Below are 23,903 nucleotides of genomic sequence, written 5' to 3' on the forward strand. Positions count from 1 at the left end.
GGAAAAAAGCTCATAATATGAGCCCGGTGGAACATTGACGTAACTGCAAATTTATAGAAAATGAGTTTATGTCGTCACTGGGTCCAAACTTGGTTACACCATTCGGCAGATCACTATCAGACGTGTTGTTCAGCTTTTAGCCACCAGGGGGCAGATGCGTCATATTTGAAAAATCAGCCGACCTCGGAGAAACAATGACATAATGTAAAGTTGTGCTTCGATAAGTCGAGTATGTGCTTGTACCTACGGTGCTACATTGACGCAATAATTGTATTTTATGTTATTGAAACCTTGACGTAACTGTATTCTGTCATTTTTCATCTGGATTTCTAATTTTTGTGAGGTAACATTGACGTAAGTGCATTTTATGTAAGTACTATTTTTATGATATTATTAGATTTAAATGCATGATGAATGTTCCAGTGACGACTATCATCTTTCCACTACTGAGGTATCATCATCATCATCAGAAGAAGAAACAGGCATAAATATACACCAAGATCCCCAAACACCAATACTTGGTAATGCTCTCTTAGTCAAGAAAGAATTAATTAGGAATACTAAAAAAACAGGAGCTCCTCTAACGGTTAAAGAAATGAATTTCACTGAGTTTTACTATGTAAAAGCGCTGTACAATGAAATGGACTGGATGTCTTAAATAATGTCTTAAATGATAAATCTTAAAAGGGAAAGATTACTTCCTGTATAAAGAAAGTTATAAACAGCCAACGTGGACCAAAGTTGATGCTTGTCAAAAAAGAAGGAGTCGGAGTTCGTCCGAATAGTTTTCACCGAAATGTCAGCTGAGTAGGGCTTACTCTTCAAAAATTCCTTTAGGTGATAACAAACTAAAAGCTTTGAAACAATTGCTTTCAAAACATATAATTCCTCTATTTTGTAAAGCCTTTTTTGTTGATACTTTTTTTGTAATTTCAATTTTATTTTTAAGTTCCTTTTTATCAAGAATGTTTGATTTTACTACCATTTTCAATTTTTCATTTTTCAATGAATTTTTTGCCCTTATATCCACGCCAGACGCCACCTTTCAGAACTAGTTAGATAACCAAAAATTTTACAAAATCAGTATGTTTGTGGAAATTATTTAGAATATTATATGAAAATTTAGAATTTTGTTTTAAAGAGATTATCTTTAAAACTAAATTCAAAATTTCTCTTTCTAAAACTAAATTCTAAATTTCTAAAGTTTCATCAGTTTTTATCCCAAATTGCAATTACGTCATTATTGCCACAAAATAACTGAGGCAACAATGACGTAATTGCAATTGGGGATCAAATTTAGGGATGAAAAATAAAGAATTCATTTCGAATGTGTAGTAGAGTTACAGTATATCAAGATGGCCAAGTATAACTGCAATACTAATCCAGTATCTCCATTATGCTTCATTGCATGAGGTATTAAGTAAAATAATTTTATATTTTTGGCTCTCCTGAAAAGTTACACTTTTGTAGTTGCGTCATTGTTCCACCGGGACAGCGATATTACTGTCCCGACTTGGTAAGTATTTGGTCATACATTCAGTTTACTTTCAAAACACCAAATTCCGATTCTATCTATATGGTGTGTTATTTTAAATTTATAGAAATATAAATAGTACTAAAATGTAAAATATATACTATCCTCGATATGTTATTTACTTACTAGTCGCATTATTCTTTCTATTGACTTCCTCTTTTCATATGGGTAACCACATCCTACTGCATTCTACCGAGGACACAATTGGTATCATTCAGCATAATAATTAGAGCCGCTTCTTATATTTTCTCTTTTTGCTATCTGTTTCTTTCAGGACTATACTTGAATCTTTCCACTGAACTCTATGTTCATTGTTGCATGCGTGTTAATATATTTGAGATCTATCAAATTCTCTATTTTTAATATAAAATGTTAACTTATTCTAACGTTTAATGGTCTTTATGTTTCACCTAAATAAAATTGTTCGCATTCACAGGGTATTTTATAAATACAATTCTTTGTTCTTTGTTGTTCATTGATATCGTTAGGTTTAGTTTTGGATAAAATAGATCTCAATATATTTGTTGTTTTGAATGTTGTTTAAATGTTGAATTTATTTCTTATTGTTTCTCGGATAGTCCTTTTATATACGGTATTGATACCGGATATAAAATATATTGACGGATTTTCCTCGTATTATTTCTTGTGAATGTGATAGGATCCCGTTCTAACTTGTTCTGTTCCATTCGATCCAATCTTGACAATTCGTTATTTTAAAAAATGATTATCCTTTGTCTTTTATGTCGTACACAAAACATTGATGATTTTATTTGTCATAAATGTGACCAAAATTAGATTTGTACGTTACGTTACGCTTTGGAGTAGTTTATTAATTATTAACAATTTAGTGCAAAAATGTATTCTTTTAGATTTTCGCGTACTATTAAAACGTTTTCTAAATATTTATACTTAAATTTTAATATTTCATCTAATTTACTATTTCTATTGGAAATAAACCAAAATTTTACTTACTTTAAAATAAGTTTATTTTGAAGTTTCAATTTCCCATTTTTAAATCGTTCTCAAAATCAAAAACTATAAATTATACAAATTTTATTTTTGTACTTAGTAAAAAATTCTTCTAATAACTTAATTTTGTCTGACTCTATTGACAATTAGACAACTATACATTTTAAAGTAGATGATAGTAGGATACAAATACTTAAATGCAATAACGATGCACTTTCTTCTTAGTCCGTTTACTGACGGTAAACTATTGCAAAACCAATAAATTTAAAGAACCGCTTAGATTGACATGAAATGTGGCATAAACATAAATAACACGTGAAAGAAAAAAGCGATATTATGCCGATGTGTACTTTTGCCATGGGGTGAGTTTCACCCTTTCTCGGGGGTAAAAAATATACAAAAAATACAGGATCCTTTGTAAAAGGTATATTTAAAAGACTAAAATAAAGGTTACATCAAAAAACAAAACGTTTTCGGATAAACGAGTAATCCATCATCAATGTTAAGTCTTAAAATGATAACTATAACCTAATTAACCTTCGGATGACCAAGCGGGGAAATTGTGACCCCAGCATATGTTTTTCTTTAATAAATTCAAAAGTATTTTCAGTTTTTAACTCATTATTTTTTTATTTGACTTTAATATCATTCTAGATATCCCCATATTTTGAAATAAAAAAAATTCCCTATATTTTACGAATAAAAAATATATTCTGAAGTTTATGTTTAGTGAAATACCGTCTATTATGTGTAATTCCAAGTAGTTTTACGCTAATGACGTCGACTTTGCAAAGTAACAAGACACTTACTCAACATATACACTACACATGACACTAATAGTCATGTTGTGACTGGCTGAATGACATAAAGCCCATGCCATAAAAATAAAAAAATAAAAAATAAAAAAAAGCTTCATTTTTTTGTTAATTGTCATTTTTGACATTTTTGACCTGGGGTCATTTTTTCCTCCAGTTGGTCATCCGTGTAACAAAAAAGGTTGGTCATCGGAAGGTTAATAAAAGAAAATGTTGTAAAAGTTGACTAAGGTTAAGAATTGACAGATAGTCCAGGGTAATAAGGTTATTTCCATGACACTTAAACAGCCAGAGTACTAATAGACCGGTCTAGTTAGACTCAAAAATAGTAGTGAGGCTACAATAATAATTACCATCAAGCTGAAAATTGGCAGGATTGTTCAAAATACCATCATAAATGAAATCTAAAAAGTCCTCATAAATCCGACCCGTGCTAAAAAATTTACGCGGGTCAAAGGTCACCAAATATGGTTTTTAGCGATTTTCAGCGAAACGGTAAGTTTTATCGTAAAATTAGTTCTAACAAAAAATGTAGGTTAGATAATTATCTATAAAAAATATCTTAATTGTTTTTTCCTAAGAGTCACTGTTTTTGAGATAAAACGATTCAAAAAGTTGAAAGATTTCTAATCGTCATAATAATATGATAATGTTTCTACTATACAGCTTCCGGTCTACCGAGAGATGCAGTGTATAAGCTGTATTATATTACAGTGCCAACAAAAAACCTTTACAAAGTTAATGTAACGCGAAAATAATAAGAATTATTTGAGTTTTTCGGCTCAATCCCAACAAAAATAGTAAATTGATAGATACGGCGTCATTTTGGTCCCAGAGTTACTGTCGTATTTGATGGCTATAATGATTTTACGAGAAATATTAAAGCTGCAGAACAACGTTGTAGAACTTCAGCAACATCTTCATCTTCTAATATTTTATTTGATCAATCTATGACAGTATCTACCACTCAACAGAAACTTCTTGCAAATACTCACAACAAATCTCGGTTCATTTCAATGCAGAAAGATAAGTTTATTGCTGAAAATATATCGGTAAAACAAGCTAATAATAATGCTGACGTAATGATAATTGAAACAGCCATAGAGCAATTCAATTTAACAAATACAACTATTTTTGTGTGATGTAGACTTGCTCGTATTACTCACTGGTAGAACTCCAATCGAAAAAACTATCTTTTTTTAAAACCTGGAAAAGCTCAAAACCAGTCGGAAATATATTCATCGAAAAGTTTATCTACTTACAAAATGTCAAAATCATATACTATTTTTACACGCAATAACTGGCTGTGATACGACATCTGCATTTTCGAGGAGGGGTAAAACGACTGTTTTTAAAATGTTTGAAAAACAAGATTTACTTGAATGTGCTGAAGTTTAAAAAAAAACTAATTCAACTCCACAAGAAGTTATTTCCAACGCAATTAGCTTTCTTCTCTCTATGTACGGAGCGCCTAAGGAAACTACGTGCTTAGATAAGTTTCGATATTCATGTTTTTTTAAAAGTACTCGAAACAAAAAACAAGTGCAGTTTTCTTGTCTTCCTCCAACTTCAGCGGCTGCTCATCAACATCTTTTTCGGGTATATTACCAAGTTCAAATGTGGCTTGGTTATCAGCTAGATCCAAAAGACTGGGGATGGAAATTAGTCGACAGTTCATTAGGACCAATTCAAACTTTACTCCCCCCTGCGCCTGCGCCGGAAAAATTCCTAGCACAATTTTTTGCAACTGTAAAAAGGGATGTAGCGCTAAATGTGGTTGCAAAAAAGTTGGACGGTTTATAAAGCGGAAGCTCGGAAGCGTAAGTTGACCGGAGTATAAAGCGTTTTTCGACAGGTAATACCTATTAGTCCTGTCGCCAGGGGGTACAACGGCCTCCTTAATTCAGATGGACTTACCCAAGTTTTTTTTTATGTATTTTGACCTGTAGAACACGAATTTTTTGGGTAACAGTTGATCCGGATATCGATAAGTTTGTTATAAACAAAGAACTTGAGGAATTACATAACACCGATTTTTCGCAAAACAAAACATTTTTTGTATTTTTTGGGTGATTCTCAGCAAAAAATTGTCTTACAAGTTTTTTCGTAGAATGCATATCTTTAGAGATAAACGCCGTTGAACTTTCAAAAAATCGAAAAAGTGCAATTTTTGGACCCGAATAACTTTTGATTAAAAAATAAAATACCAATTCTGCTTGCTGCATTTGAAAGCGCAAGTCAAATTCTATCGGTTTTGATTATTTGCATTGCTAAAAATTAAGTTTTTATTTGTTAAACAAAACCATAAACACATAGTGTTTCCCGTGGCCAATGCATGGGTTTTAATGTACGTAATATACGTAGAAATTGTAGGTATGCGCGCCTACTCGTTCGATTTCAAATGGGAAATGCATTGAAAACATCATTGAATCACTATGTGTTTATAGCTTTGTTTAACAATAAAAAAATTAATTTTTAGCAATGAAAGTAATCAAAACCGATAGAATTTGACTTGAACTTTCAAATGCGGTCAAAAGAATTGCTATTTTATTTTTCATTCAAAAGTTATTCGGGTTCAAAAATTGCAATTTTTCGATTTTTTGAAAGTTCAACCGCGTTTCTGTCGAAAACTATGCATCCTACGAAAAAACTTGTAAAAACATTTTTTGCTTAGAATGGCCCAAAAAATACAAAACAATGTTTTGTTTTGCGAAAAATCGCTGTTATGTGATTCCTCAAGTTCTTTGTCTATAACAATCTTATCGACATCCGGATCGACTGTTACCCAAAAAATTCGTGTTCTACGGGTCAACATAAAAAAAAATTTTGGGTAAGTCCATCTGAATTAAGGAGGCCGTTGTACCGCCACTGGCGACAGGACTATATAAGAGCAAATTGTAACTATTTCCTGCGTAGGATCTGGCAGCCATTTTTATTTATAAACAATTAAGTGTCAAAAATGACATTTTTCACTTTTTTTAAAATCAATGGAAAACAGGGAAACTTATGGTTTTTTAGTACAAATATCTTCGAGATTATGGAAAAAGTTTTAAAATGATGTATTACAAAGTGTGATATACTCATTTATTGTTAATATAATTGCGAAAAAAGGTCGGAATTGCAAAAAAATTATTTTCGCAATAACTGTTATAAAAATTAGTGTACAGCTTTGAAATTTTTGTCAAATAAGCTTGTCAAATAATGTTGAAAATATAGCTCACGCTCTTTCATTTGACACCTGTGGAATGGTTCTAACGTCATTTTTTCCTGACTTATGTTATTGCAAAAAAATGCTCTGAATGCAAAAACAATTTGAATAAAATTTAAACAATTCAATTAATCGCTTTGAAATTTTTATCACATATTAAGCACCAAAGAAACATGATTTGACAAAAATTTCAAAGCTGTACACTAGTTTTTACAATAGTTATTGCGAAAATAATTTTCTTGCAATTCCGACCTTTTTTGTGAATTATATTAACAATAAATGAGTATATCAAACTTTGTAATACGTCATTATAAGAGGATGGATACGTATTTTCGGCTGCCATACTATTCAAATGGGGATTTATTTTTTTTCGAATCCTGAGAAAACTAATAAGTATTTTTGAAAAATTTAGACGCAGAATGAACGACTACGTTTTTGCCGAGGGCCGAAACTCCCTGAGAACTTCTATAATGTTTATATTAATAAGTTACAGGGGTCAAAAACTAAGAGAAAATTTAGTGTGATTTTTAATTTCAAATATCTCATTCAAAATAAAATTTTTATTTATTTTAAGGGACTTTCGGCCCTCGGTAATAATTTAGTCTTTCATTCTAAGTTTAAATTTTTTAAAAGTATTTATTAGTTTTTTCAGGGTTCGAAAAAAGTGGACACCATGTCCGTGGTAATATTTTCCAAATCTATCTTTGTCTTAAAACGCACTCATTCGAATAGAATATTGTCAGTCAGACATTGACAATCAGTGACAATTTTAAATGTTTGACATGGCATCGGGAATATTTTGAGTTGTTGATTAAATAATATTGTTATATAGTGTACTTTATAAATAATTGATTTAAGACGTGAACTTAATAAAAAGTTATTTATTGTATATTATTTGTGGAAGATCCAAGCAGAGAATACATCAGGATAATATATTCTGTGATCCAAGTATTTTGTTGTTAAAGATGTTCAAAATTGTAAGCGTTCCCTAGTAACAATATATTATTAAAAATCACTTTAACACTTTTTTTCTTTTCTCGATTGAGTATTAGTTTTTGTTGTACATATAAATTATTACCATCACTGAATACATAGTTAGTGAAAAAATTATCACATTTATTAACTGAATTAATAATTTGCAATTATATAAATAACAGTTATCCAATAACATTCAAAAGCCATCTCTTTAACTTAATGATGACATCTTCAAGTAGAATGACATTCTAGTAATGTTTACGTATCCATACCAGTGTGAATTTTACTAAACGTAATTTGCCGTGTAAAGACAGAAAAAGTAGGGATAGCCGTAAAATATTTGCGAATTATGTAGGTACCCATAGCCTTAAAGCTTTTTCCATAATCTCGAAGATATTTGTACTAAAAAAATCATAAGTTTCACTGTTTTCGGTTGATTAGGAAAAAAAAGGAAAAATGCCATTTTTTGACAGTTAATTGTTTGTAAATGGCCGCCAGATCCTACGCAGGAAATAGTTACAATTTGTTCCTATAGGTATTACCTGTCGAAAAAACGCTTAAGTACCCTGGCTGCTGAAGTGTCACGAACAGGGTATATTTTTGTCTTATTACCCTGGCCTAAGAGGCCATACTTACAATAGCATGCATTCGTGAGCCACCAAAAAGTTATAGGTAAAAATCCTTTAAAAGTTGCAAGGTCTTAAATAATACTACATATCATGAATAAAATCGATGGATTTTATTGCAAATCGATGCAAATATTCTTGGATATTACCCAGGGAAACACAGTACACTAACCCACGTAGATGTGATATGAAAGGGATGAACCTCACATAATAGGGAGTTTTTGTGCACACAAATACGTAAACGTAACGCATCTTTTTGACATATACGCTTGCGCATTAATGGTTGAACTCCCGTATCTCGATGCGTATTACCTAAAGTAGCGCTCTGATACGTACGTGAGAACGCATCCCTATCGAGACGAAAGTCACCGAATGCACACGAGGATCTTGCCCGATTACCTACCAAATGAACATTTCATCAGCGTACTACCCGTTTATAAACATTTAAGGTTATATTGGTTATTGGTTTAGTCTATTTGAATAAAATTATTCTGTGTTTGTAATTGAAAATTGGAACTTCATAATAGATTTAAAATTTTATTGTTTTCAAGTTGTCTATTAATAAAGCAAAACAAACAAATCTTGTATTAATTTAAGAAATACAGTGTTCATCACAATTAATAACTTGATAAACAAATGACCTAATTTCAATAAAATTTTCAAATAAATATGAACAAACATTTACATTATACTGGAATTCTGATGTAGGTACAATCATTTACAACTAAAAAGTAGGTATAAACAAAAATAAAAAAAATTTTAACCTAAGGAAAAATAATATTTTTATATTTAAATAGAAGCAATTAAAACCATACAATTTCATCATTCATTTATCTTTTTTTAATTTGTAGGTATATTGTGTGAACATTGTTTTATTTTTTTAATGTCAACGAAATTTAAAAATGACTTTACGCTTTGCTTTACGTTACGTTAAGGCAGTCACAAAAACTACCTATTTTAACGTTCATCCTCTACGACACGTTAGTTGCTTTACGTATACGGAGATGCGTTACGTTACGTAGCAACAAAAACTCTCTATAGGGCTTTTCATCGACTGTCATTTGTTTCGAGCTTCTGTCATGTGTCACATAATATTAATATATCTACGGCATACGTCTTTGGTTTCTATCATTGGTATGTGCCAATAACGTATGACGTAGATATATTAATATTATGTGACACATGACAGAAGCTCGAAACAAATGACTGTGAATGAAAAGCCCTATTGAAAATTGAGTGTCAACTGGGCCCTGATTCTAATTCATTTCGACAGTCGCAATTTCATTTCGACACCGCCATGACAGCCGCAGAATATAGCGATTCTTATTCATTTCGATATTAGTTACAACTGGGGATATTAATCTTATCATGTTGAGACTGCTCAGAATTTGGGTTGGCGCTCCCGTTTATTGGAACTTGTTGATAGTCTGGGAAAATTATCGAAAAAATGCCATTTTTGGGAAAAATTATTTACCAGCTATTTTATTGCTAAAATCGAATCTTAAGATTGCATATACAGTGCGTCCATAAAGTAACGCATAAATTCATTATTTCGTAAACCAGCGACATTAATGAAAAATCCTGAAACGGGTCGATTTTTATTTTTAGATTCAGATTTTTTGGCATATATATCATACTAGTGACGTCATCCATCTGGGCGCGATGACGTAATCGATGATTTTTTTAAATGAGAATGGTCATGTGATAGCTCATTTGAAAGGGTATTCAATTCTCTATTCACTAATATAAACATTTACCTAATTATTTATACAAGGTGTTCAAAAAACATTTTTTAATTAAAATAATTGAAACAAAAAGAAGAATGTACGTAATTTATTTAATTCAAAATACGTTTTACTGTTGTCAGAAAACAGGAAAAAAATGTTTATTTGAGAAATAAATATTGTTTTTTGCTTAAATTCAATGTTAAAGCTGCCACCCACCTGTCGCTTGGCAGTTTGAACATTTCGTTTAAGCGAAAATCAATGTTTATTTGTCAAATAAAATTTTTTTCTGTTTACTGACAGTAGTAAAATGTATTTTGAATTAAATAATTACATTATATTCTTCTTTTTGTCTCACTTATTTTAATTAAAAAATGTTTTTTGAACACACTGTATAAATAATTATGTTAATGTTTATATTCTTGGATAGAGAATTGGATACCCTTTTAAATGAGTTATCATATGACCCCTATTCTCATTTAAAAAAATCATCGATTAAGTCATCACGCCCAGATGGATGACTTCACTAGTATGATATATATGCCAAAAAACCGTAATTTAAAAATAAAAATCGACGTGTTTCGGGAATTTTCCTTAAAGTAACCACTTTACGAAATAACGAATTTATGCGTTACTTTATTAGTAATATGGGGTATGACAAGTCCGCAGAAAGTGTGTTATTTTATTTATAAACAAATTAGCACTTCTAAATCTTCTTTATTTTTCAATTAGTGGTCTGTAACTCCTAAAATTTTTCCTTTGAGCCAAAAACACTCAAATAAAAATTCACCGTAATTTAGTTCTGCACAAAGTTATTTTTTTTCCGATTTCCTTCAACAAAAATTTTACTCAGAAAATCCGAGTTTTCCCAAAAAATCTGCAATTTTCAATTAAAATTTTAGGGAAGTACCTAATTATTTATCAATAATTAAATAATTGATGACATGAAAGATTTATTATAGTAGATTATACAGAGGGGCTAAATTATGGAATAAATTCATTTCTTTAAAACGGACGATTTTGGAGCAAAATCCCGAAAGAGGTCGATTTTTATTTTTAAATTACAATTTTTTGGCATATATTTCTTACTAGTGACGTCATCCATCTGAGCGTGATGACGTAATCGATAATTTTGTTAATGGGAATAGGGGTCGTGTGGTAGGTCATTTGAAAGGGCGTTCAATTCTCTATTCAGTAATATAAACATTATTATCATTAGGTATTTATACAGGGTTGCCAAAAAAAATTTTTGAATTAAATTAATTGGCGCAAAAAGAATGTATGTAATTTATTTAACTCAAAATACATTGTACTGCTGTCAGAAAATAGAAGAAAAGGTTTATTTCACAAATAAGCATTTCTTTTCGCTTAAATTAAATCACAAACAGCCTCCCTCCTACCTATTGGCAGTTTGAACATTTAATTTAAGCTAAAAGCAATGTTTATTTGCAAAATAAACATTTTTTTCTATTTTCTGACAGCAATAGAATGTATTTTGAGTTAAATAAATTACATGCATTCTTCTTCTTGCGTCAATTAATTTAATTCAAAAATTTTTTTGGCCTCCCTGTATAAATAATGATATTAATGTTTATAATACTGAATAGATAATTGAACGCCTTTGTAAATGAGCTACAACACGAACCCCTATTCCTATTTAAAAAAAATAATCGATTACGTCATCACGCTCGGATGGATGACGTCACTAGTTTGAAATATATGCCAAGAAATTTAATTTAAAAATAAAAATCGACCTGTTTCGGGATTTTTCTCTAAAATCGTCCATTTTAGAGAAAATGAATTTATTCCATAATTTAGCCCCTCTCTGTATATCAGGAGACCGGCGACAATCTAACCAATAGTTTAGCAATAATTAAAATGTTAATTAAAAAATTTCGGTCGAAATAATAACCAGAAAGATTATGATACACCAGAATAACTATGATTTTCGTATAAAAAAGCACTATACCTATTCAACGTTCCTTACAGGATTGAAATTGGACCATTTGAGCGGTCTCAGGAATGTTATAAAGAAACAATTTTTTGGCTTATAAACAAATAGAACCCCTCAGAAAATATTAGATTTAATTAAATTAAGTTAACGCTGTTGAAAAGGGCACGGCTTCTGTGTCCTTTACGAAGAAAAACAAATTGAATTGCGAGGAGTGATTCCAGGTATAACCGGTCAAATTTGACCGGCATTTGCGACAGAGTTATAAACAACAGGATTTTAATCTTTGAACCATTAGATACCTTTTAATTCCGGTCCTCTTTGTACATACAAATTTTCATATCTTCAAGACACTTATAACAAAAAAGATTTATGACACTGTCACCAAATTATTTAATTATTGATAAATAATTACTTCCCTCAAATTTTAGTTGAAAATTAAAGATTTTGTTTGGAAAACCCGAATTTTCCGAGGAAAATTTCCGTCGAAGGAAATTGGAATAAATTATCAATGTGCAGAATTACTGTCAATTTTTATGTGAGTGTTTTGGTTTAAAGTTAAAATTTTCGGAGTTATAGAGCAATAATAAAAAAAGATTTCGGAGCACTAATTTGTTTATAAACAAAATAGCACACTTTCTGTGGACTTTGCACAGCTATATTACTAATATAGGAAGTCTTAAGATTTGATTTCAGCATGTCCAGCAATAAAATAGCTGGTAATTAATTTTTCTTGTTTTTTACTAATTTTCCCAGATTATTACCTTACATCTTTCATTGAGTTGATGATTCATGTTGTGGACATTCTCAATTATTATATTTCTAATTTAATACTATTCTATCTAATTCCTCAAAACAAGCAAATTTCAATTAAACCCAGCTATATTATAATACCTTTTGCTTTAGTTTTCCTTGCAAGAAATAAACAAAACACATCTAAACTAAACCTAACCTCGCTTTTGGCCAATCATTCATCTCCGTGTCAAATAATTTCGACAGTCGAAATTATAATATCAACACCCTTTTTAAAGTCGCTATTAATTTCGATAGTCGCTATTTCATGACGTCACTTCGTTAGTTCAACTAAAATCCACAAGGCTCGCACAATCGCATTTCAACCGTCGCCATATTGAAAGCGACTTGTTTAGTGTCGAAATTTGATTTAGAATCAGGCCCCTGAACTGAAAGGTGAAGGGTCTTTAGAAGTATGTCAGAGACAGACTGTCAATGCGATGTTTTGAACTGTTTTGTTACTTCAGCCAACGAATTTAAAGTTTATGTTGATGTTGAAAATAAAACATTATCAATTAGTGTTAGAAATATTCGAACATAAATGTAAAAAATTGTGAAATATCTGATGAATAAGTTTATATGAACATGACAAATGATAAATAGGTACTAGGAGTTATGCAGTCAGCAATACATTAGGGTATTAGAAATGTGAAAATAGACTTAGAATTATTAAAAAGTAGTTTTACTTAACACGTCTAGGATATCAGAATTTGTTTAATGTGTACATAAATGTACAATTCTAAGTTATTGATTAATGTGTGAGTGTTTTGATAACTGATAATTTGATCTAATTTGTTGAGTACAGATAAACTTGACAAAATTGGAGATTGATGATATATTTCGTTTGGCTAAAGAAATTTTGTTGTTATGTGCGAATGAGAATGAGAATAAAACACTTGATGATACTGATAACCCAGGAGACTCAACCCCAAATCGCCCGAAAATGAATGAATGAATAAGGAAGCAGGGTGGAGGATCAGGGTGGTAGGATGTGGAGATATTTAATGGTGTATAAAATATAAAGAATAATGTAGAAGTAGGTCTAAAGTACTGTAGAAATGAAATAATAAGAATCTGGAACGACAAAAAGTGAATAAAATGTGTTGAGAGTATAAAGTAGCATGTTGCTTATGGAAAATTTGTATAGAAATAAAAACATAGATGATAGTCATTGTACGATGATACACATAAGATTAGAGGATATAGATGATATGTGTTATGAAAAAAGTTGTCGACGTAGGGGTTAGAAATCTCGATTAAAAGAAACATGGCGATTAATACAATTAGGATTTTTCTGCTTCTCTTTAACAATTTCTAAGTCGTCATACAGGTCCAATTTTAGGAAGTTTTTTTGAGGGATGTTATCTAACAATGAGACGTCTTCTGCTATGTTGAGAGTATCTTTATTTTGTATGAGATGTTGCGAGGAAGTTGAAGTGTTCTCTCTTTTGGTATGTTCTAAGGAACAAGAAGCTAGTGACCTAGAGGTTTTCCTATATATGTAGTATTACAATCGGAGCATTGTAATCTATAGTCTTCACTACGATTCATATAGTTAATAGGGTCTTTAGAATTGGTAATACACTTGGTTTAGAATTGGTAAGACAGTGTCTTATCAATTCTAAATACCCTATTAACTACATAAATCGTAGTGGAGTTTATAGATTACAATGTTGCGATTGTGATGCTACATATATAGGAAGAACATGTAGGTCACTAGCTTCTCGTTCCAAAAAGACCAAAAATAACCATCACCCCGTACCCTGGTGGACTCCAAAATGTGATACCGCAATTAGGTTAAATAAAGCTGCGCTAAACAAGTATAAGAGATACAAAACTACTGAAAACAAAGTAAATTTTAAATCGGCAAAAGCCAGGGTCCCACTTATGACTAAAGAAGCCAAAAAATTGACCTGATTTAAATACATATCTGAAATAGATCCTTCAACTCCAACGGCTCAAGTATGGAAAATGATAAAGAAAATATCTGGCCTAAAATATACACCGTTGAAAATTAAAAATAAACAATGAAATTTCCAATTGCTCTATTGAAATGAGTAATTCATTAGCCAAAACATTTAATAATATGTCATCTAATAAAAATTATAGTACAATGGAACCTCGATAAGTCAGATTAATCGGGACCGCGGCCGATCCGGGTTATCGAAAATCCGGGATAGACGGAGAATATGGTAAAAATTAATAAAATACGGTATACTTACAGATAAACTCCATTATAATTGTAAAAACATGAAATACATAAATGCACAGTACATCTAAATTACGTTGTCTACAGTATTGTTTATTTCATGGTAAAAACAAGTCAAACTGAGAAAACGTTTGTTTTGTCTGATGAAAATCGGTGCGGGTTAGCAGGACTTCCGGGTTATCGGAGGCCGACTTATCGTGGTTCCACTGTACTACTTTCACTTAACCTGCCTTTTGCTATTGAAGAACTAAATAGTGCCTTCATGGAATTAAAAAATATTAGTCCAGGACCCGAGGACATACCAGTAATATTTTTAAAACACCTTCCTCTCTCCGCTTAACTATACCTACTCAATCTCTTCAATTTAATATGGCAAAACAACAAATTTCCGACAGCTTGGTTAAAAGCCATCATCCTGCCCTTTTTAAAATTGCAAAAACCAAGTATAGAATCTGAATCTTATAGACCCATCTGCCTAACATGTTCAATGAGCAAGTTAATGGAGAAGATGGTTAACCGTACACTAATTGTGGATGATAGACACATCTAATCACTTAATATCGAAACAAAATGGATTTCGACCTAATCGCTCTGGAATTAATAATATCTTGGACTTGGAAAGTGACATTCACGAAGCGCTAGCTACAAAACAATCCTGTATTAGAAAATTATATATCAGAAAATTACAGTCCTGGAATATAGGCGGAAACTGTCTTAATTTTATTAAAAATTTTTTGTATAATAGGTCATTTCGAATTAGGCTACATAATTCGTACTCTGAGGAATAGGCTGAAGCAAATGGAACTCCACAAGGTTAACTGTCAAAGGCGGAAACTGTCTTAATTTTATTAAAAATTTTTTGTATAATAGGTCATTTCGAATTAGGCTACATAATTCGTACTCTGAGGAATAGGCTGAAGCAAATGGAACTCCACAAGGTTAAGTACTTAGTCCTACTTTGTTCCTAGTAGCAATAAATAGTATCATTCATAGTCTACCTACTCCCCTAAAAGCTCGATTATTTGCAGATGATCTTGTTGTAAGACATCAAAGGTAAAAGCATTAAATTAATGAAAGATGCATTGCAATCAATGATAAACCAGTTAGAAGAATGGTTAGCCAGTACAGGTTTCGAATTTTCAGTACCAAAAACTTCGGCAGTATTCTTCACCAAAAAACCTCCGCAAGTGTACCCAACTTTTGAAGATTTATAATTCCTGAGTGGTATTTAAACCATCCGCAAAATTTCTCTGCATGTGGTTTGATCAAAAACTACCGTGGCAAGATCGTATAAAACAGACTCTATCCGAATTTCATAAAAGACTAAACCTATTGAAAACACTGGCTAATAGAAATTGGGGATCAGATCAAACAACTTTATTGAGATTATATCAAACTTTAATAAGATCTAAAATATATTACGGGTCAGTCGCATATGCTTCAGCCTCACCAATAACACTTAAAAAGCTCGACACTGTGCATAATCTTGGCGTTAGAATTGCTCTTGGAACATTCCGGACAACTCCCATTGAAAGTTTAATGAGTGAAGCCGGTGAGCAGCCTTTACCATACCGACGAATGTATTTAACACTATCTCATTCAACTTCTATTGCCTCAGATCCAAATAAACATGTACGACAATACATAGTTTCAACTATAAATACATGAACTACTTTGACAATAGACCTCCCTCGGATACCTAAACCTTACTATGAAAGAATTCGAATGTACTGTTCTGAACTAAATATACAATTCACAAAAGTTTTTCTTAAAAAGTCTGACAACTGACCCCCGTGGACTATTGTAGAACCGAAAATTAATGTATCTTTAAGCTTAAATATTAAAGACCAAACAAATCAATCAATGTTTAAAGCAAAGCTTAACTTTATCTTGAACCAGCAGTATAATAAAGAGTGGTTTAAAATATTTACCGATGCATCAAAAACCGAACAGAGAGTTGTTGCAGCTATGTATTATCACATCAGACGGTCCCTTAAAATTTTGATCTTGCCACTTATTCCACCATATATTCATCAGAACTTTTGGCTTTATTTAAAGTCCTACAATATGTTAACAGAAAAAACATCTCCTACAGTGTCATTCTTGCCGGTTGCCTCTCCGCAATGTAAGCTATGAAAAATTTCTATAATACCGGAAATATACTTCCCGAAACATCCCATAGAGAAGATGATAAAATTGGAACTTCGGAAAGCTCAAGAAAATCCCAGAACAGTAAACTTCTTGTGGATACCTTCACAAATTGGTATCGAAGGCAGTGAATTGGCAGATGTAAGTGCTCGCGATGCTATTGGTAGTGACGAATCGGAGGTCGAATATCGGAGTGCGGCGAGTGATTTAAAAGCCTTTATCAAAAATAAAGTATTAAGTGCGTGGAACCGGGAGCGGCAAAATTCTATTTCGAAACTAAAACTGATTAAAAGTGACATTTCTCCGTGGCTACCGACAGCAACAAGCAGAAAATCTCAAATAATCTTAACACGTTTGAGACTGGGGCATAGTAGATATACACACGCACACCTATTCACAAACAGCGGAGCTCCAAAGTATTCCGTTTGTAACATAGTAGACAGTGTAGATTATTTCTTAATCGATTGTCCTAAATATACTATTAAAAGACGTTTATATGGCATTCCGAACAGCTTGCAAACGTTACTGGGAAAGAACTTTGATTACAGAAAACTAATCGGGAATTTATCTTGTATCCATATGTTGTACAAAATTTAATCATGTAAGTACTAGACATTACTGATATATGTATCTTTTGTAAATTGTATCCTAGACGTGTTACGGTTGTAAAAGGCCTTTTTAATAATTCTAAGTCTATTTTCACATCTGTAATACCCTAATGTATTGCTGACTGTATAACTCCTAGTACCTATTTATCATTTGTCATATTCATATATATTTAATCATCACATATTTCACAATTTTTTACATTTAGGTTCGAATATTTCTAACACCAATATATGGATATTTGATAATGTTTTATTTTCAATATCAACATAAACTTTAAATTCATTGGCTGAAGTAACAAAACAGTTTATATAGTCACATTGACAGTCTGTCTCTGACATACTTCTAAAGTTCCTTTACCTTTTAGTTCAGTTGACACTAAATTTTCAATATGTGAGGTTCATCCCTTTCATATCATATCCACGTGGGTTAGAGTCCTGTGTTATATCTGTGTCCAATATCCAGGAATATTTGTAAAATCCATAGATTTTATTCATAATATGTAATATCATTTAAGATCTTGCAACTTTTAAAGGGTTTTTACCCATAACTTTTTGGTGGCTCACGCATGCATGCTATTGTAAGTATGGCCTCTGTCTATTCTTAACCTTAGTCAACTTTTACAACATTGTCTTTTATTAATTAGATCATTTTAGGGCTTAACACTGATGATGGATTACTTGTTATTCCGAAAACGTGTTGGTTTGTGATGTAACCCTTATTGGGGTCTTTTAAATATACCTTTTACAAAAGATCCTGTATTTTTTTTATTTATGGTATACAGCCAGCTACAGGAATTTTATTTTAAGAAGGAAGAAGGAAGACCAAAGAAGTCTTGGGAAAAAGAGATAAGTAGCCATGGACGGAAGAAATATAGCAACAGATTCATGGCAAATCTTGAATCTTGATCTTGACAATCTTAAATCTTGATCTTGACAAGATTGTAGAGTGAAACTTTGGGCTAACTGTGGATCCGACCAATATCTTCTTGTATCGAAATTGATCTACCCATTCAGAAAACTGGAAGAAAGAGGTATGCAACAGAACAACTCGCCTGTGAGTAAAGAAGACAATATACGATACAAACTAAACCTCCTTAAACAAGGCAGTATCAAAGACTTGTTCGAGATGCGACTACAGCATGACTTGAATAACACAATTATGAGCTAAACAGTACTATGTGCCGTCTGTTTTTCAAAATATTAAACAATAAAATTGGACAGAATAGGTCACGAAATAGAAGGTCAGAGTGGATTCCAAACAGATCTTGTACAGATAACCTTTTTGTTTTGCAACAACTGGCAGAAAAGTTTGTATCCGTAGGAAAAGAATTACACTTAGCCTTTGTTGACTTAGAAAAGGCATACGGCACGGTTCCTAGAACAAAGCTGTGGGAAGCTTGGAAAGACCTGAATATTGACAACCACCTTTCGCAGCTTATCATAGAAATGTACAGGGATAATACGGTACAGGTTAGAAAGGGATAGATATTGTCGCATTCCATTAATGTCACAAAAGGCCTTAGACAGGGTTGTAGTATGTCTCCTCTTTTGTTTAATTTGTATGTTGAGACAGCCCTTAGAAGCTGAAAAAGAGATGGGGCGGAATGGGTGTTCCAGATAATGACGACACCTTCCTCTCTTTTAGTTTTGCAGATGATCAGGTCGTGATAGCTCAGGATGCTTTCGATCTAGAATTTGTGATAAAAAGGTCAAATGTGGGGACTGCAAGTGAGTCTAACAAACACAGAGTATTTGGTAGTAAACAGCGAGGCTCGGTTTCAAGCCCTTGCCAATGATGACGTTAACATTAATCAGGTGGAATATACGTATACCCCTTAGGGGGGGGGGGTGAAAAAACATAAGTTCAAAGTAAGTCCGAAAATGGATAAACTGACTAATTCTAAGCAACTTTTGTTCTATAGCATTTTTTGACTAAGCTAATACTTTTTCAGTTATTTGCGAGGAAATACGTTCCTTTTTCAACAAAGAAACAACACGTTTTTAGGCGGTTTTTTTCAAATAACTCAAAAAGTGCGTAATTTATCGAAAAAAAAAACACTCTTATGAAAAATGTGGCTCATTAAAGACTTAACCCGGGAGCAGTCGCGCTCACTTCTGTAACGTGAACAGTCGCGTGTTAGATTTTATCTCACAATTCCAATTTAAATACGAATTTACAACAATTTTTTATTTTATAGTATTTTTATTTACTTGCTATGTTAGAAATATTATTTCTAACAATTATTAAAGCTAATTGGCTCTCCCCAAAGCCATAAATTTCACAAAAAGAAGAAGAAGAAGAAGAAGAAGAAAAACATACGCATTACTACACCCTTCCTCGAGGCACTTACGAGTGGAAAGTTATGTTGCAAATTTTTTCATCAAGTTATCGAGAAAAAGGATAAAATGTTAGATTTTTTCTAACGGCGCGACTGCTCGCGGGTTAAAAAAATTGTGTACATACGAACTCTGTAGACACAGTAGACGTAAAGTTGTCCCTAAAGGAAAATAGGTTTATATCCGTCAAATTTCAAAGTGAATATTTCAACGTAAAATAACCAAAGAATGATGCAGGTTTTGGAGAAAACTCATTCTAACTTTTTTAAATTTATAAACTTTTATACACTTTTAAACATTATAACTTTTTTTCACGCCCACAATATCACTTTTCTTATTTGACATGTTATCTATGTGTTCCGATGGTAAATTACGGAATCAATTAAAAATAAGTGTAAACAATGAACAATAATATATTTATTTGTGTCGATAAAAATACGTGTTTTGCTTATATCTCAAAAGGGTGTGTTGTTGACGTTCCGCGTCTATCCCGACGCCCGCTGGGACGTGACTCAATCGTTCGCCTGCTGTGTCGATACTGACGCTGTGACTGAAAAAAACCACAAACGCTAATATGTTTGTGTTTCTACAATATGGCTAGAAAAGGCAATACATTACTACATCTGGGGTTTTAAAAGTTGAGAGCCTTTCTGTATTTTAAGAAGTTGACATAAAGAGCGTGGCAATCTGGCGTAGAATCTTTTAGTGTTTCCTTGAAAAAAGCATTAATTTTATACAATCTGCTTAGGGATACATTCCCTTAATGGCCCTTGTTAGCATAGGGTTTGTATATTAAATATTATTTTGTTTTGAGAAAAGTTATTAAAAATTTTAGCAAAAATAGTAATTAAAGCGTATCGCTATAACACTCTTCGATGTGAGGAATTGGATATCGATCTGGAACTGTTCTTTGGTTTAGACGTCGATAATCTCCGCAGGGTCTCCATTTCTCACCTTTCTTCGGCACCATATGCAGTGGAGTAGACCAGTTATTTTTGATGGTCTTATGATGCCTAGTCGTAGAAGATTTTCAAACTCTTTTTTAGCCCATTGCAGTTTGTCAGGTGCTAATCGTCGCGGCTTAGAAAAAACGGGTGGACCTGGTGTTGTATCGATGTGGTGCTTGGTTTGATGCTGAATGTCTTTCACGATACCGGCGGGTCGCTTGATTTCCGGAAATCGTAGCAACAGTTCATGGTAACGCGACACTTCCGCGATAGTCTTTACGCTACTATCGAAACACTCTTTAACGAGTCCCTTAGTTCGAAGGGTTGTCTATTAAGCACTGGTTAGCAATGTCCACTAGGAGAGCGAAATGGGAAAGAAAATCAGCTCCGATAATAGGCTTTGAAATGTCCGCCACTACGAATCGCCACGTAAAATCACGCCGTAGTCCGATGTTTAAAGTCAAGTTCACATAACCGTATGTCGCTTCCGTACATATTTTCGCGAAAAAACGCACAGATCGGCACCAGTGTCGATTGAAAATTGTTTTTTAGTTGCATAGTCTGTTACAAAAAGGCGGCGAGACTTTGGGCTTAGATCGGATGCCACACTTACCAACTGCCCGCGATGTTTCCCTGATGCTTGCACGGAGGAGAACACTTTTGAGCCTGGTCACCAAAACGGTAGTGATACCAACAAATGTCACTATTACGCTTCCTACTGTAGCTTCTATCTCTAGGATATGGTCTTCCTCTTGAGTTGCTGCGGTTACGACGGTGTGTGTTAGCTTGTGCTTGATCATTTGACTTATCAATTAAAAATAAGTGTAAACAATGAACAGTAATATATTTATTTGTGTTGATAAAAAGACGTGTTTTGTTTATATCTCAAAAGGGTGTGTTGTTGACGTACCGCGTCTATCCCGACGCCGGCTGGGGTGTGACTCAATAGTTCGCCTGCTGTGTCGATACTGACGCTGTGGCTGAAAAAAACCACAAACGCTAATATGTTTGTGTTTTAAGGAGAGTGAATCAAGTACCTATTAACTCTGTAAGATTTTTTTTTTCAAAAAGTTATAGCCTTCGACATTTGACCTCTCGGGATAAACAATTTATAAGATCTAAGCAACGAGTTCACCAATGGGGTTTTACAATTTTCTTTATGTATTTTTCTTTATGAATTGAAAGATCTTTATTTAAAAGCCTAAACAAAATATAATAGAAATATAATAATAAAAATGTTATTTTTACAATAACTAATGCAATTGCAAAAAACGACCATTTTGGACTTTTGCAGGCTGTTTTGAAATAATAAAAATTAAACTTGCCATAGCTCAAATGGTAGGTTTTTTAATTTTCTACAACTTTCTATTTAAACGTTTTTCTTTAAAATGGATAACCTATGCTGCAAAATTAAAAAATTTTAAAAATAGTAAAACGTCATAAATAAAAAAACGCTCAAAATTTTGGGTATCATTTTAGTATAAGTTATTCCTGGCATCGTCCTTTACAACACCTGATAGGTTTCACAAATTCCTTAATTATTTAACACGTTTTTTCACCCACAGCCTAGGGTAATTAGGCACTTCACATATTATATGGACTCTTCATGTTTTATAAACATAAAACGAAACGTTTCCACCAATATATGGATAAGAAAACTTTACTTCTCGTTCTTCTCTTAATTTACCGAAGTAAAAGTTTTGCAGTGTGAAGGGAATTCCACTTTTTTTCGTAATCTTCTTTACCACTAGGCAATTTCAATCTATTTTTTCAAAAAAAAAATGATAACCAAAGACAAACTATTGTACGAGAGCAAATTTAGAAGTAAACAACCTAAGAACTGATAATTATATAAAATAAAAACAGTTCTTCGTTCTCATTTACTGGTTTTAAAACTAGGTTTTAAAGTCAAATTAAAAGATAGTCAATAAAGTAATTTGCCTCATGCATAATAAATATCTTAATGAGATTCTGAATAAAATTAATAATGTAACATATACTTACTGTACAAAATCTGTATTAGACTCTCGTCCCATTCACCAGATTGAGAAACATACGACATAAAAAAACTAAAGGAACTTATCCCAGACAATGGTGTTAAACAAAGGATTCCAGTCATCAATAATAAGGGTTTAAGCCAACTATATTTTACAAAAATACGAAATTTGACTCCTACGTCAGTATGTGACATATTAGGATGAACTTGATTTTGAATTTCATTAAACTCCATTTGATGATTTGAGTCATTACTTCTTAATTTTACTAAACTTGATTTGGCAGCAAGCTCACGTCCTCTCTTTAAATAATAAAATGGACTTTCTTCTACTAGGGTGACTGATAAAATTGTCGCCATAATTGCTAACGATGCCGAGATATAATTTAGTATAGATGATAAGTCATGTCCACCTAATCGTTCTAAAAGGCCAATAACAAAGAAATCAGCTGTTGCAATGGATGGATACATAATAAGTGCGATTAGTGTGCCTCGTGATCTCTTTTCTGCTACTTCTCCAATGTATATAGGTACAACAACATAAGCTCCACCACTCGATAAACCAGCGATAAATTTAGAAATAAATAAGACTGCAGAGTGTATCCTTATCTCACACATAAAAAATGATAACAAAAATGATATACACAATGCAGTCAGAGCATGTTTTCTTCCTACTATTTCTGCCAACAAGGAAAAAATAACAGGCCCTATAATATTTCCAATTATTAATATCACTAACAACCAACTTTTCATCTGCATTGTCAAATTGTCATCTCTATGGTTGAGAATTTCAAACATGGACAATTGGGAAAGTGCAGTCAGTGCCATAAGGAGACATCCTGTAAAAAGAAAAAATCATATTATTAATTTTAAAGTTGTTCTGAAGCTATTTCTTTGCGGCGTTTTTGTAATTAACTGTTCTAAATGGGAAATAAGCCACAATTTAACTAAACAGATTATTTTATTAACGTTTAAACGTCCACATGCGACGTCGTAGTCAAAATACCAAGTATTAATAAATTAAATAAAAATGTTTTTGCTTAGTAAAAAATTCTTCTAATAATTTA

At 32.3% G+C, this 23,903-nt stretch overlaps 1 protein-coding gene across 1 annotated transcript in view; it reads right to left on the reverse strand.

The window, feature by feature from the left end:
- LOC126885099 (facilitated trehalose transporter Tret1-like) overlaps nucleotides 1–23,903 on the reverse strand; it is a 160,874-nt gene that overhangs the window by 11,751 nt on the left and 125,220 nt on the right. Inside the window, exon 3 of the mRNA XM_050651527.1 lies at nucleotides 22,848–23,675. Within this exon, the coding sequence (XP_050507484.1) occupies nucleotides 22,848–23,675 (828 nt within the window). The remainder of the gene's footprint in view (nucleotides 1–22,847; nucleotides 23,676–23,903) is intronic.

This window comes from Diabrotica virgifera, chromosome 5, assembly GCF_917563875.1.
Source record: "Diabrotica virgifera virgifera chromosome 5, PGI_DIABVI_V3a".
Lineage (NCBI taxonomy): Eukaryota > Metazoa > Arthropoda > Insecta > Coleoptera > Chrysomelidae > Diabrotica > Diabrotica virgifera.